We start from the raw sequence: 17,072 nt of genomic DNA on the forward strand, positions 1-17,072 counted from the left end.
GTCGTTCTACAGTTAAACAAAAATAGCAATATGGGTCCTCATGATAGCGTTTCATTTCTAATTTTTATGTAAGGATGCATGGCTACATGAAGATCAGGGACCTCACTGTGGAGTTTTGGGCTTGATAAGATATGTGGTGCCTTCAATATTTGTCTCTAAAGCTCTCTCAGACCTGCCCTCTCGGGGCTCTGCCTGAGGAACAAAGCATTTTTGAACTGATTCTTTGCTAGGTGCCCTGGAAGTGTTTAAATCCTCAGGCGATTCACCATTGTAAAACCAGGGAGAAGCACGTCTTTCTTCTATGAAGATGGAAAAGAGAACTGGTAGACCACGAATGTGATTCCCAGTCCAACAGATTTCTAAAGAGTACAAGTGGAATTTGAAGAGGTGGATATTAATTTCCCTACAAGTATCCATATCCATGTGCCCTCTAGAAAAATCCTTGTGAAGCCCCACAGCCTGTGTACCCAGCTTGAAGTTCACTTCCGGAGTGGAAGGAGCACCAGACTTGCATGAAAGACCTCTGATCCTGGCTCATCCCTTATTATGGAGCACCCTGGGACAGTGGCTGGGTCTGGAGGAGCTGGTTCCCCAATAACCATGTGTTGCTGTCAAGTTTAGGTGAGAGCTTTGTTACTTGAGAAGTAGGATGCCAATGTGAATAATTACTATTATAATACCAACAGCCAAAGCCCATCTAGGAATAAATAACTTTGGCTCGCTTGTTGGCCTAGAGGTTCCATTGTCTGTTCCTTAGGGAAGTACCAGCTGCAACCTGGCCTGGCTTTTCTATGTACCCTTGGGTTGGAAAATGGTGTTGAACCCTTCACCTTGTAGATGGGTGGGGTAGAAAACATTTTAATAGCTGTTTTACAAAGTACCCTATTATTTTCAGGAAAGGAACTGCCTGTGGAAACTTCCAAAAGATTAAGTTTCTCTAGTAAAAAGTCAGGATTTTGAAATTAGACAACACTGGTTAACTTCACTAGTAACTTTGATCAAATTAATTATTCTCTTTGAATTTCCTTTTCCTTATAGGTAAAATGGAAACAATATCCCATTCTTCAGGGTTATTGTGAATACTAAATATAATAAAATATATAGGGCTGGCAATGGTGGCTCAGTGGCAGAGTTCTGGCCTGCAATGCTGGAGACCCGAGTTTGATTCCTGGAGCCTGCCCATGACAAAATATATATATAAAATCCCTAACAGTACTTGGTGTTGCAAATGTTCAGTAAAAGTTAGAGCACTCCATAGCTTCATTTCTTCTATGATAACAAAAGAAAGAAAAAAGCATAATCTTATTTCTTTCTACACTAAAGACTTAACAACAAAAAATAATAACTTCAGGCAAGAGTGCTAACAGGCATAGAAAAGCTTCTTTTGTGAAAGTGCTCTGGAGGAGAGACCACTTATATACTTTCAAGTAACACTTGGCTGCTCATAGATAGCAGACTACTAACTAATTATATGAGATCACTCAGTGGGATAAGGAAAATGATAATCGCAAGGAAGGGAGAGATGAGTGTAGGCTCATCTCAGAAAAAGAAATGGTATTTAAAAAAAATACTTAGACAAAAAAGTACACTAGAGCCAGAAGGGAGCCTCAGGCATACTTATACTAGTTCCTTTCCTTTTCAGATAAATGCTTGAGAGAAAAAGCTAAAATCCAAAACAGGGAGTAACCTGCCCAAGTCAGCGTTAGCAACACAATGATGGATGTGACCCTATAACTCACACTGGTCTGCTTAAGGCTTCTTGGTATTGTCATCAAGCTAACCCAGGGGTGGGGGTGTGGAAGGGCTGGGGAGGTAACTGTGATTCTTGAGTCATTTGTCTCTTTGATTCGCAAAAAAGCATACAAGTGATTTCAAATAAGATTTTGCATTCATGAAATCCAACAAAAAAGAGAAAAAGGGAGAGAGCCCAAGTGTCTTTTCTACAAACATTGTTAGAGCAACACAAAACCCAAATCCTTTGATTTTTTAGGTGGATATAACTGCAGTGGATAACAGAATATTTGTGTTTCTCCCCCTGAAGAGCAGAAGTACAGTTTCCGCCTGTGCCCTTTAATTAGCAAAATTGCTATAGGGATGATAATTTTCTATATCCTGCCTTACTGCATTTTCAGGAAAAGAAACACACTTCAGGGTTTAGTAAGTGATATGTCTAGCCCCTGTACAAACGGTGCCATTGCAGACAGGATAAAATAAAAAAAGAGAAATCCAGGCTTCCAGCATGGATGGACTTTAGCTTTAGAAAGATCTGAGTTTGAATCTACTGCTGCCACTTCCTCTCCGAATGACCTGGGCAGCTCAGTCTCTTTGTAGATATACATGGGAGCAATAAGTTTCCCAGGAGAAAAGTTTTTTTTTTTTCAGTGATGAATCTTAGAATAAGTAAACTGTGTATTCAGAAACTTGATTGAATCAGAGAAATCAGGTGATAGCTGCCAACAAGCAGCTGGAGCTGGGTTCAGCTGAGTGACCCTTTGACCCATTTAGTGCCTGGGTAAAGGAACCAATTTAGTTGGTTCCTTGTCAGGGGATGGAACCTTGTTGCCAATTCCTCTAATTAATAGTTACAGACAAATTGCTTATTTCTGCCTTTCAAATAACGTACTTGCTCTTTCTGATTAATATTTTGTGTTTGGCAATTTTTATAGAAAGAGGATTCTGAATTTCTGATGCCCTAAATGTTAATTCATACCAATTGCTAAAAAAAAGATGCTTTTTGATGGCTCTGACAGATCCACAACTCTGTGGAATTGTCCACTATCTGCCCATGATTGACTAGTCACTGGTGTCAACATTTCTTCTAGGATATATAAATCTGTTCTCTCATTCCTCCCTCTCTCTCTCTATTCCTTCCATGTTTTTCTTTTCTTTTTTGAACTTGCTCACCATATAACCACTAGTATCTTCATTAATGAATAATAAATGGTGAAATGTTACATAAAGTATTTTGCAACGGGCCTGGCACATCATTGGAGCTCATAAATAATTTTTTCTGGTAATGAATGCTCCTCCTTAATGATTGTGGGTGAAGGAGACATTGGTTGTTCTGGTGTCTCAAAGTTGGGTTCCTTAAGCTGGTCGTTTGGTACCCCAGGGAGAGCAGAACACAGGCTGATCTGAGAACTTCTTGGAGGCAGGGACTCTATCTAATCTCCATTTCTGTAGTAACTAAATGTATGTTGAATAGAAGGAAATCAGTGCTAAGAAATGGAATCTAAGCCTTTAAGATATATAAGGAATCAAGAATCTGTTTATTTTTCTGGTAGGTTGATGGGACATATGTTAAAGAATAGTTTGGACTTGCCATGGACAGAGGAAAACACTTTTTGCAGGCAGGTACATGTTGAACTGGGACAGCTATTGTCGCTCATTCTATCCGTAGGGTCTCAAACTATTAAATGACAGCACTCTCATGACTTTAGCCCAGAGATTCCATACATCTTTATGTTAGGTTTGCTAATCATATTTTGTATCATTGTCAGCTGACCTTTTGAGGAAGAACCAACTCTTGAACAATGTTATAGTGCAGAGGAAGTCATGAGCTCTATCTGAGGACCAGTTTTGTAGGACAGATACATTTATGATAGATTGAGCAGCCTTTAGCCCAGGAATGACCCAGGTTCTGTGGGGCATGAAGAGTAAATATTCTTGGAGTTTCTCTTAAGAATCTAAAAGTAGGTATGGGCTTTGAAAGTGAGGGTTCAGAAGTTTCTGCTTCATTAGTTTCCTGGTAAATCCAGTTTTGCTTAAGGCTCATTCTTTATTTCAATCCTCCTAAGATGGGGAGAATTGGAGGTTAGACTTCTTCTCATTTTGCTGAACGGTTACATGTTAAAATATTTCCAAGGGGAGCAGAATCAACATGGGAAGAAAGAAAGTTGTGTTGTTTTCCTCTGTCCTTCATGCTTTTCCTCAAGTCTCTTAACTATTCTTTCTATAGAACTTTACCACCTTGCTGCAGGTAAGTAGCAACAGATACTTAAGAGGAAGTTGAGTTTGCGGACAGATTGAAGGAAATCAGGCAGCCAGACAATCTGAGAATGAAAGGACACAAGGAAGGAAAGAGAGGATATAATGTTGCTATGTCTTTACTGTCCTGCAGCCCAGTATTCCTTTTATTTTGAACATCTAGTTAAAGCACAAAGAGGAAGACCTGAGGGCCTGAAAAGGGAAGAGGTAAAGAAAGCAGAGACTCTCATGAGATTCATGGGGAAGTTCTTTTGACTCTTGGTTCATAATTCTGGTGAGTAGTGGAGTCTGGGAGAAGACTTTTAGAAAAACTGCTTTCCATATGTGTTGATTACTTTTTAGATACGGCCAGAATTTTTGCTTCTGCTTTCCAAGAAAAGTCATCTATAACTGTCCTATTAAATCAAAGTCCTGGTTAAATCAAAGGATACAAGAGCTGAGGTTTTATTATACAACTGTGACCTTGTTCCTGATCAGTAGATGAAATGAAGAATGTGAAAAGACTGTGGTTACCATTACTGGCCCGCTGTTTGATGGTTAGCATCTGTTCTCCAGACAGCTTTGCTTTCTTCATTGCTGATGTGGCTCTGGGGCATCCTGACAAGCTGAGGACAACAAGAAATGAAATGGCCCATTAGTCACCAGTTTTAGGAGAACCCCAAAGTCCACCAGAGAAGATGGTCATAAATAAGGCACTGTAACAACATTAATTTTATTAGGCTAGTTGCCAGAGAAAAGCTCTCTGAAACTGGGAAACACAAAAAAGTAAAGACCAATGTGTACAGCATGCTATAATGTTTATATCTGTATATTCATATACACTTGTGAATGGATGGATATATAAGAAACTGGTTATGGAGTTGCCTTTGGGAATGAGGTCGGGACCCTGGGTGTTGAGGTAGGAGAGAAACTTCCTTTTTACTGTATACCTTTCAGAGCTGTTTGGGTTTTTTTTTGCATTGACAGGCACCAGGAATCGAACCCAGGTCTCCAGCATGGCAGGCGAGAATTCTGCCACTGAGCCACCATTGCCCCACCCTGTTTGGAATTTTTATTGTTTAAACAGACAATTTAAATATCTCAATATGGAAAATATTAAACTTACACAAAGGTTGAATTTTAAACTTAATTTCAAATTTATTCAAAAGTAGAGAGAACAGAAAAATAACTTTACCACCCCAATTCAGTAATCACCTCTCATGACAAATACTTTTCACCTATACCCCTTCCACATTCCCCTGTCAGATTATTTTGAAGTAAATCCAGATCTTAACACATAACCACATGCCACTGGATTATGTACTTGAAAGTGGTTGAAATGGGAAATTTTATGGTATATATATATATGTTACCACCATAAAATTTTTAAAATACCAACTCCAATATCATTAACTTACCTAAGTTTTTAAAAACTAATTTTAAAACAGACTGTATAATATCAAATATATCAAATGTTCCCAGTTCCCAATTGTCTCAACTATTTTTCTTTAACAGCTGGTTTGTTTGATTCAGGACCCAAAGGCTATCTTTGCATTGCATTCAGTGGATATATCTGTTATGCATTTTAATCTAATGACCCCTCTTCTCTTTTGTGATGTGCATTTGTTCAAGACATCGGGCCATTTGTCCCAAGTATATCTTCTCTGGAGTCAAGTGTATGGGCTTTGTGACAACTTTCTCAGTATTTTAGAGGCTTTCCCTCCCTTACATCTTGGTTCATGACTATATTTGGAAGGACAGCCACCCAGAATCCAGCTAGATTGACTACTGCTAAAATTATGGACAGGGTATAGCACTTAATGTGCGGATGAAATTAAAAATTATATGTATGCATGTATGCGTGTATGTGGGTGTACTACAGTGTGTTAGGGCTATATCTATATCCATCTATCTCTATATATATATACTTACTAATATATACTTTAATATCTCCTTAATAGTTACAGTAATTTAAAGTAAGGCTTCTAATATCTCTCAGACAAAATTTTCCAGCACATTTTGCAGACATTTTGGATAAAACATATTTTGAGTAACAGGCATTTTCACTGTCCTTCATAATTTACATTGAAGGCCTAAGTTGTTGTCTTTTTTTATATGATATTTGTATTTATTAACTATATTAGAATATCCATAAAATACTAAATAATCACCAAATTTGTTGCTTTTCCTAAAACCTTGCAAAGGTGAATTGTGAGTATTTTCTATTGATATTTATAGTGTCAGACGCGGGCAACAACTAAAGCAGTAATCAAATATTTAGAGGAGAAAAGATGAACATGGACTTGAACCTTATGAAATCCTCCATAGCTATGAGGACCAGGTCTATTTCCAGTGACTTCTTCCTTCCCCAAGGAACTACGGAGGCAAAAATACAGGAATAGGGCACCCCTTAGGACTCCCTGGTGGGCATGCTGTGGGTAGGTAAAGTCAAATAGGAACTGTGGGTGCTGCTCCTGCCGCTCTCATTCCATACCTACTGCAGCTCCCAGCTCTGGCCAGGGGTCCCCGGGAGCAAAGGCACTCTCCTAACGGTAGCTTGCTGTTCATGTTTCCTGTTACAAGCTTCCTTTTGTATATTAACGAGGCTAGTATCACATTTATATCTCTGCTTTTTATGGGCTCTATAACCCAGTATGTTGTATTCCTTTTGAAATTTCTGTGTACCTCAAATTCCATTTATTTTGGCCTACGAAATAATTTTCCCCTGGGCTTCTCTTTCAGGCAGTGCTGATGGGGGAAGGCAGAACAAGGTGTAAGTCCTTAAGTGGTGGAGGTCAGAGGAGCCCTGGCGACACAATGCCACAATCACCCCTCGGTCCGGAAAACTCCTTCCGTCTCACTTCATCCCTGGCTCTCCTCTCTGTCTAGAACCTTGAACAACTCTGTGCTGGTTTGAAAAGATGTACGTACCCTAGAAAAGCCATGTTTTAATCCTAATTCCATTTTGTAAAGGCAACTGTTTCTTCTAATCCCTATCTAGTACTGTATATTTGAATCGGTAATTAGATCATTTCCCGGGAAATGTGATTCAATCAAGAGTGGTTATTAAAAATAGAATAATGCTATCTAAAAAGTCTAAAAATACAGCCAAATTAGGATTTCCCATATTGAGGAATTTGGATTTTTCAATTTCAGAATCAGAAGTTTATGGAATCTAAAATCCAGAAATATCCAGTTGTCAGACAATAAATTGAATGCTTCAGCACCATGGGTAATAAAAAGACTCTAAAAATATATTTGTAGTAAAAAAATATATTTTTAGTCAAAGTGACATTTTAATGTCACTTTCTTTGGTAAATTTATGCCAGAGAAAAGTATTCTTTGGCTGTTAGAATTAAAGATTTTGATTATGTGTGTACATTTGCACACATTGTCATTAATGTAGGAAGTCTCTAGCCAACTTCAAAGAATTAAAAATGGATGGTCCCAAATTAGGTGCACAAAACCAGTAGAGTTCTGAACACTTGGATTGGATATGTTTTGGAGTCCTGAGACTTCGAATGAGTTCAGATGCAGACAGGACAGCTTTTGGGTTCACACCTTAGTGAATAGTACCAACCTGAAACATTTCACAGCTTTTTATTCTGGGAAATAATAAGGAAAGTTTAAAAATGTTAAAACTGGCCCTGCAGTTAACTTGAGGTTGTACTTGCTTACTTGAAAAATCTGGTGCTAGGCACATATATCTGCTTCTCCTTTGTAAATACCACCCTAGACTCACCCTTCTTTACTGTTCATATCTGAACTTCACATTCTAATTGAGTCTTAATGTGCTCTAAATCATTCAAAAGTTGTCAAACAAGAACATTGGATAGGTTAGTAGATTTGGTAGGTTAGTTTTTTGGCACTGGCATTAAATACCCCTCCAAACAGAATTCTGGGTACTTGTTCTCTCCCCACCCCCATAAGAACAGTGTTCACTATTGTTTACCTTTTAAAATACACAGAATATGTAGGAATCATACTTTATAAATTTCTAATGTCTGACAAAAAACTCATTTGGAAAGTGAATGTAATTTTTATCTCCTCCCTGCTCCAAGTTTTGCTTCTGCTTTTGGGAGTGGTTTTGTTTCCCCTATTTTTAATCCCCAGGGAAGATTATTTGCACAAATTTAGTCTTTGAAAGTAAAACCTAAAATGAATAGAAAATGGTAAACCCTCCTTAAACAAAAATTGAAATGTGGATAATTCTTTAAAATACTTCTTTACAAACTTTTCTTCAGTTTTCTCTCTGTTGACCATAGTTTTGGAGAATCATGGCCAATCATTTTGGAGAGAAATACCCTTTTGCTGCATTATCTCTTATTTTCTTACTTTTAGTTTTGTTTATTTGTTTAATTTGTTGAAAATAAACCATGCTGTATGCTGGTAAAAAAAAAAAAGTGGTTGTTAAATTGGATTAGGTGAAGATCTGTCTCCACCCATTCAGATGGGTCTTAATTGGTTTACTGGAATTCTATAAAAAAAGGAAACATTTTGGAGAATGCAAAAGATTCAGAGAGAGCAGAGAATGCTGCAGCACCATGAAGCAGAGAGTCCACCAGACAGTGCTTTGGAGATGAAGAAGGAAAAGGTCTCCCGGGGAGTTACATGAAACAGGAAGCCAGGAGAGAAAGCTATCAGATGACAACGTGCTCACCATGTGCCCTTCCAGCTGAGAGAGAAACTGTGACTGTGTTCACCATGTGCCATCTCACTTGAGAGAGAAACTCTGAACTTTGTCAGCCTTCTTGAATCAAGATCTCTCTACCTGGATGCCTTAGATGGGACATTTCTATAGACTTGTTTTAACTGGGACATTTTCTCAGCCGTGGAACTGTTAACTAGCAACTTATTAAATTCCCCTTTTAAAAGCCATTCTGTTTCTGGTATATTGCATTCTGGCAGCTAGCAAACTAGAACAAACTCCCTATATGGAAAGGGAGCAGATTTCAGAGACAACTACTGTCTTCAACAACACTAATGCTAAAAGCAGTGTCTGCCATCAGCGTAGGGAGTTCAGGAAACATCCACTGAGGTCCTGCTCTATGCTAGGCTGTACTCTTCACTATGTGAGGGCCCCTGGCGAGGGAAATGTGAGGGCCCCTGAGGCTTAAATATCATTAACTTCACCATAAATCTGCCTCTGATCATGGGCTTCAATTTAATTTGTAAGATAAAGAGCCATCAAAAGATCTTCTTAGGACCTTCTAACTCTAAAACAGAACTGTTAGATTTTGTGTGTTTGTGTGTGGGCAGGCACCGGGAATCGAATCCGGGTCTCCAGCACAGCAGGCGAGAACTCTACCTGCTGAGCCACTGTGGCCCGCCCAAACTGTTAGATTTTAATATCACTTTCCTTCTTCCTGAAACTGAACACAGATTGAACCCATAAGCACAGAATTCTTTTATCAGGATTTTACCTGGTGTTTAGTCCTCTTTACATTTATATAGCATTCAAGATTTAGGTAACAACATTCAATATGTCAAGATCATAATCAAGTCCAGAACTTACACAATATGCCATCACCAGGTATTACTGTATTGTATTGCATTATAATGTATTATAATGCATATACAGAATATATGACACGATCTAAAAATTAAAAAAATTTGTTGTGTTCACTTACAAAATGGGAATAAAATAAAATATCCATTTTTCAGTGTTTATGAGGTTTAAAAACAATGTGTATACATGAGGCCAAGGATTTTAAAAATATATTTTTTCTTTCAGTGCTATGGCCTCATACTAGAACAATACCTGAAATATATAATAGATTCTCCATTTATATTTTTGAAAGAATGAATATATACAAATCCATTTTGTGATACAAGTAAGTTAGAGTATTTAAAGATATATTTTCTATAGACTGAACAGACTACTTAGAACCAATGGCCTAGATTAGTGAATAAAAGGCCCATATGCAAGTGGAGATAATGAGGTTGTCATAACAACATAAGTCTTGGATGTGCCGGAGATCTTGGAAGATGAAGGAAGTGTCCTGGAAAAGGAAAAGCAAGAGTAATTTTGCCAGGTTCCCAAGTTAAAAGAAGACTCTGTAGCACTGCCAAAGACAGAAAAATGCAGCTGCAACCTCTTGGCTTCAAGAAGGGAGAAAGGTCAAAGATAAAGAGCAACATCAGAAGGACTGGCCTGAGTTCTTGTGTGTTAAGGCTACTATCAGTCTCAGTAATAGTTGAAATTGCTAAGAGAATATGTGTTGCTTTCTGGCTGTGATTCTGGTACAGCTTTGTGCAGGTGTGATCCCCCAGAAAATAAGGGGAAACCCGTGCCTTCTTTGATCCAAACATCTCTGGACATTTTCCCCTGAACCTTCTTGAAAATCACACCACACATGTTTTGAATGACATGGAATGCAGGGAGAGGGGATCAGTCTGCAAAGGCAGGCTCAGCCATTATAAACTAGTTATACTCAGATTCCCCAAAGACCTGTCATCTTTCCATCATCACTGTTCACACAGTGAAGAGTACAGCCTAGCATAGAGCAGGACCTCAGTGGATGTTTCCTGAACTCCCTACGCTGATGGCAGACACTGCTTTTAGCATTAGTGTTGTTGAAGACAGTAGTTGTCTCTGAAATCTGTTCCCTTTCCATTCTTATGTTCTCCAGCCTTGACAAGTCCTTATTACCACATGTCAACTCCTGCAATTATCCCTTAGTTGAGTTCCCTGACCTCAGTCTCTTTCCCTTCCAATGCATCCCATGTACTGCTGTGAAATAATCCTAAGAAGCTCAGTTAGGATCCTGTCACTCCCTCCATGAAAAACTTTAAATGGTTCTCACAGGGCCATGTCTAAATGCTTGAATTATTCCCTAACAGCCCAACATGAAGGCCCTACACTACCTGGCAGGGATCTTGACTCCTACGGCTTTCTGCACTAATTCTTTAGGCCAGCCCAACTATTTTTACACGCAGTTTGGCAAATGTTGCTCTCTGTTTGTGTTTGTGTTCCATGTACTTGTGCCCATGCAACTGACCTCCTAATTCTTCTCTACACTTTTCTGTATATAACAGCACTCCTCCTTCTCTAGGAGACGTCCTTGGCCTAACCCCTTCGGTCCTTTTTAATGTCTTTTTTCTCTTTGAGTTGCTATACTCTTCTTGAGTGTAGCTCTCATTTGACACCTATCATTTTGCTTTAATTAGCTGTCTTTTCATGTATCTAATCAACTAGATTCTAATCTGAAAGCTCATCCTATCCTTCAGAAGTCCTGGCATATTGCTGGTTACATACGGATATTTCAGGAGCATTAGTAGATTGAATGTATTTAGTTAAAACACATATAAATAGAAGATGAAAAAGACTGACTCTATATAGTGCAGAAATCCTAGTTAAACAAACTTAATTTTTCTTCAAGATTCAGCTTTTACAGGACCCTTTCCCTAAATGTCCAACTTTACTGTCCCCTCATTGCTTTCTGGATGCTCTCTCTTTTATAAGATATGCTACAGAAGTTTTGAAGGATCCGTTCATATATGCCACTATATCAGATTCTAAATTTTTTAGGGCAAGCCCAATAGTCTTTATTTATTAATTTTTTTACTTTTTATTTTATAATATATACAAAGCAAAAAAAAAAAAAAAAGCGATGGTTTTCAAAGCACTCTTCAACAAGTAGTTACAGGACAGATCCCAGAGTTTGTTATGGGCTGCCACACCATCATCTCAGATTTTTCCTTCTATCTGCTCCAGAATAAAGGAGGCTAGAAGGGATAAATATTTGTTATCACACAATTGATTTTTTTTCTTTTTTGTGAAAAATAACATATATACAAAAAAAAGCCATAAATTTCAAAGCACAACACAACAACTAGTTGTAGAACAGATTTCGGAGTTTGGTATGGCTTACAGTCCCACAATTTTAGGTTTTTACTTCTAGCTGCTCTAAGACATTGGAGTCTAAAAGAAATATCAATTTAATGATTCAGCAATCATACTCGTTTGTTATACCCTATCTTCCCTGTATAACTCCACCATCACCTTTGATCTTTCTCTCACTCTTTAAGGGTATTGGGCTATGGCCATTCTAACTTCTTCATGTTGGAAGGGGCTGTGAATAATATGGGGTAGGGAGATGGAACTATCTGATGTTATGGAGAGGCTGGGCCCTCTTGGTTTCAGGACTAATCTGGTCTAGAGACCCATCTGGAGGTTGTTGGTTTCTAAAATGTTACCCTAGTGTATAGAACCTTTGTAGAATCTTGTATATTGCCCTAGGTGTTTCTTTAGGATGGCAGGAATGGTTTTGATTGGGGTTTGGCAAGTTATGAGAGGTAGCAATGTCTAACTGAAGCTTGTGTAAGCGTAACAGTGTAGCCTCTAAACTCTATTTGAACTCTCTCAGCCACTGTTACCTTATTTGTTACACTTCTTTCCCCCCTTTTGGTCAGGATGACATTGTTGAGTCCTTGGTGTCAGGGCCAGGTTCATCCCTGGGAGTCATCTCCCTTGCTGCCAGGGAGATTTTCACTCTTGGATGTCACGTCCCATGTAGGGGGATTGGCAATGGTTGCACTTGCAGAGTTGGGCTTAGAGAGAGAGAGGCCACATTTGAGCAACAAAAGAGGTTCTCTGGAAGTAACTCTTAGGTATACCTATAGGGAGGCTAAGCTTCTCTGCTACATACATAAGATTCACAAGACTCACTTTATCTTTTACTGCACCTGTTGGCCTCAGCTACTGAAATCCCAGAAGGATCTTGTCAGAAGGTGGTTTCTACTGTGAAGTGGGCCTGAGGCACAGACAATACTGGCAATGAAATAGGTACTGGTTTTATTTCATTGAAAAGGTGATGTTTCTTGCCTTTACAGTAATAACTTTGAATGTTAACAGACTAAACTTACCAATTAAAAGATGCAGACTGGCAGAATGGATTAAGAAATATAATCCAGCTGTATGCTGCTTATAAGAGACCCATCTTATACACAAGGATACAAGCCGACCAAAGTGAAAGGACAGAAAAATATGTTCCATGCAAGCTGTAACCAAAAGAAAGCAGGGGAAGCTATACTAATATCAGACAAAAATAGACTTTAAATGTAAAGATATCATAAGAGACAAAGAAGGACACTGTATATAATAAAAGGGAAAATGCACCAAGAAGCAATAACAACCATACATGTGTATGCTCCCAGTCAAGGAGCTCCAAAGTACATGAGATGAACACTGGCAAAACTGAAGGGAACAATAGAGATTTCAATAATCATAACAGCAGGAGACTTCAATACACCATTCTCCTCTACAGACAGAGGAACCAGACAGAAGATCAACAAAGAAATAGAGAATTTAAACTATTTGATAAAGGAACAAGACCTAACAGACATACATAGGTCGTTACATCCCAAAGCATTCTTTTCTAGTGCTAATGGAATATTCTCCAAGATAGATCACATGCTGCGACACAAAACAGGTCTTTATAAATTTAAAAACACTAAAATTATTCAAAGCACTTTCTCTGATCACAGTGGAATGAAGGTGGAAATCAATAACCACCAAAGAATGAGAATTTTCACAAATATACAGAAATTAAATAACACATTCTTAAACAACCATTGGGTCAAAGAAGAAACTGAAAGAGAATTCGGTAGCTATGTGAAGACAAATGAAAATGAGAATAAAACATATCAGAACTTATGGGATGTGGCACAGACTGCTCTGAGAGGGAAATTTATTGTCCTAAATGCCTACATTAAAAAAGAAGAAAGAACAAAAATTGAGGACTTAACTGCTCACCTGGGGGAACTTGAGAAAGAATAACAAACAAACCCCAACGCAATAGAAGAAGTGAAATAACAAAGATTAGCAGAGTTAATAAAACAAAAAATTGGTTCTTTGAGAAAATCAGTAAAATGGATGGATCACTAGCAAGGTTGACAAAGAAGAAAAGAGACAGGATGCAAATAAAATTAGAAATGAGAGGGGAGTTGTTACCACAGACCTTGAAGAAAAGAATCATAAGAGGATACTGTAAACAACTATATGCCAACAAACTAGCCAACTTAGACAAAATGGAAAAATTCCTGGAAATACATGAACAAGCCACACTGACTCAAGAACCAGTCACCAATAAAGAGATTCAAATGGTCATCAAAATTTTCCTACAAAGAAAAGCCCAGAGCCAGATGGATTCACAGGGAAATTTTATCAAACATTCCAAAAAAACTAACATCAATCCTGCTCAAACTTTTCCAGAAAATTGAGGAAAAAGGAATATTACATAACTAATTTTATGAAGCTAACATCACTTTAATACCAAAACTGGGTGAAGATGCTATAAGAAAGGAAATTACAGGCCAATCTCCCTAATGAACATGGGTGTAAAAATTCTCAACAAAATACTAGCAAATCAAATCCAACAATACAGTAAAAGAATTATACAACACAACCAAAAGGGGTTTATACTAGGCATGCAAAGATAGCTCAACACAAAAAAATCAATTAATGTAGTACAGCACATTAACAAAACAAAAGGGTAAAATCACATGATCATCTCAATTGCTGCTGAAAAAGGATTCAACAAAATTCAACATCCTTTTCTGATAAAAAAAGATTTCAAAAGATAGGAATCAAAGTAACTTCCTTAATATGATAAAGGGAATATATGAAAAACCCATAGCAAGCATCGTACTTAATGGAGAGAGACTGAAAGCTTTCCCCTGAAACCGATAGCAAGCATCGTACTTAATGGAGAGAGACTGAAAGCTTTCCCCCTAAGATCAGGAACAAGACAAGGATGCCCTCTGTCACCACTATTATTCAGCGTTGTATGAGAAAGTTCTAGCTAGAGCAATCAGGCAGGAAAAAGAAATAAAAGGCATTCAAATTGGAAAGGGAGGAGTAAAACTTTCATTATTTGCAGATGACATGATACCATATGTGGAAAATCCTGGGAAATCTACAAGAAAGTTACTTGAGCTAATAAACAAATTCAGCAAGATGGCAGAATATAAAATTCATGTGCAAAAATCAGTAATGTTTTTATACACAAGCAGTAACCTGAGGAGTGAATTAAGGAAAAAAATTCCATTCAAAATAGCAACTAAAAGAATCAAGTGTCTAGGAATGAACTTAACTAGGGATGTAAAGGACTTGTACAAAGAAAACTACATAACAGTGCTAAAAGAAATCAAAGAAGATCTAAATAGGTGGAAAGACAGTCTTTGCTCATGGATAGGAAGGTTAAATATAGTTAAGATGTCAATCTACCCAAATTGATCTATAGATTCAATGCAGTACCAATTAAAATTCCAACAACCTACTTTTTTCTTTGTTTTTTTGTTTTGGGGGTGCACGGTCCAGGAATCGAACAGTCTACTTTGAAGACTTGGAAAAGCTAGTTACAAATTCATCTGAAAGGAAAAGAGACCCCAAATAGCTAAAAGCATCCTAAAAAAAGAAGAACAAAGTGGGAGGATTAACACTTCCTAATTTTAAAACTTATTATAAAGCCACAGTTGTCAAAATAGCATGGTACTGGCACAATACAGAAGTACTGACCAATGGAATCAAATCTAGAGCACAGAAATAGGTGACCAAATCTATTGGTCAAATGATCTTTGACAAGGCTGCCAAATCCACTGAACTGGGACAAAATAGTCTTTTCAATAAATGGGCATGTGAGAACTGGATATTAATAGCTAAAAGAATGAAAGAGGTCCCTCATTTTACACCCTATACAAAAATTAACTCAAAGTGGATCAAACACCTAAATATAAGAACCAGTACCATAAAGCTCCTAGAAGAAAATGTAGGGAAATATCTTCAAGACCTAGTAATAGAAGGTAGCTTCCTAAACTTTGCACCCAAAGCCACAAATAACAAAAGAAAAAAATAGATAGATGAGAACTCCTCAAAATCAAATGCTTTTGTGTCTCAAAAGACTCTCAAAAAAGGTAAAGAGGCAGCCAACTGAATGGGAGAAAATATTTGGAAATCACATATCAGATAAAAGTTTGATATCCCGTATACATAAAGAAATCACACAACTCAACAACAAAAGAACAAACCACCCAATTATAGAATGGGCTTAAGATATGAAGAGCAAATAGAAATGGCTACAAGGGAAATGCAGATCAAGACTACAATGAGATACCACCTCACACCTATAAGAATGGCTGCTATTAAACAAACAGGAAACTACAAATTTTGGAGAGGATGTGGAGACATTGGGAACATTATACAGTACTGGTGGGAATGTATAATGGTGCAGCCACTATGGAAGACTGTTTGGCGGTTCCTTAGAAAACTAAATATCGAGTTGCCCTATGACCTAGCACTAATTGGTATGCACCCAGAAGAGCTGAAAGCAGTGACACAAACAGACATTTGCACACTGATGTTTATGGCAGCATTATTCACAATCACCAAAAGATGGAAACAATCCCAGTGCCCATCAACAGAAACAGTGGATTAACAAAATGTGGTATATATATATATATATATATATACGATGGAATATCATGCAGCAGTAAGATGAAGTGATGTCCTAAACCACATGACATGAGCCTTGAGGACATAATGCTGAGTGAAATAAGCCAGACACAAAAGGATAGATACTGTATGATTCCACTTTTATAACCATGGTAAGGGAAAAATCAGAGGCTTATAATACAGGATATATGGAAGCTAGAGATGGGTGAACGGTTAGCTAATGAGGTTGAACTCAAATGCAAGCGAATAGATAGAAGTGAAGGTGGTTTATAAGTGGGTCTATAAGTAATATTACCATGCTGAAAGTGAATATAATGGAAAGGGGTTGTATAGACCGATGTGTCCCACCAATTAACTACCAATATAAATAAGTTCTTGCATGAAATACTTAAAAGGTATGAATCTTGTACAAATAGTGTATAAATTCTGGGTATGGGGGGAACTGCTATTGCATGCTACGGGATATGTTTAACAGGAAAACAACAGCACCACAGCAACAAAGGGATAAATAATGGGGGGACAGACAAGAATTAAGGGGAGGTCCCAGGGATGAATCCAGACCTGGCACAGTGGAATCAACAATTACATCCTGACAAATGCGGCAGAAGAAGTGAAATTAATAAAGTATCAGTGGCAGAGAGAGGTTAAATAG

General features: G+C 37.8%; 1 protein-coding gene across 5 annotated transcripts in view; it reads right to left on the minus strand.

Annotated features, from left to right (window-relative positions):
- The window catches only part of MYT1L (myelin transcription factor 1 like), a 625,705-nt gene that overhangs the window by 17,300 nt on the left and 591,333 nt on the right, over window positions 1–17,072 (minus strand). For all 5 annotated transcript variants that reach the window (XM_077153065.1, XM_077153068.1, XM_077153066.1 and 2 more), the window contains one exon: window positions 4,501–4,592. In XM_077153065.1, coding sequence (XP_077009180.1) covers window positions 4,501–4,592 — 92 coding nt within the window. The remainder of the gene's footprint in view (window positions 1–4,500; window positions 4,593–17,072) is intronic.

This window comes from Tamandua tetradactyla, chromosome 3 (assembly GCF_023851605.1).
Source record: "Tamandua tetradactyla isolate mTamTet1 chromosome 3, mTamTet1.pri, whole genome shotgun sequence".
Lineage (NCBI taxonomy): Eukaryota > Metazoa > Chordata > Mammalia > Pilosa > Myrmecophagidae > Tamandua > Tamandua tetradactyla.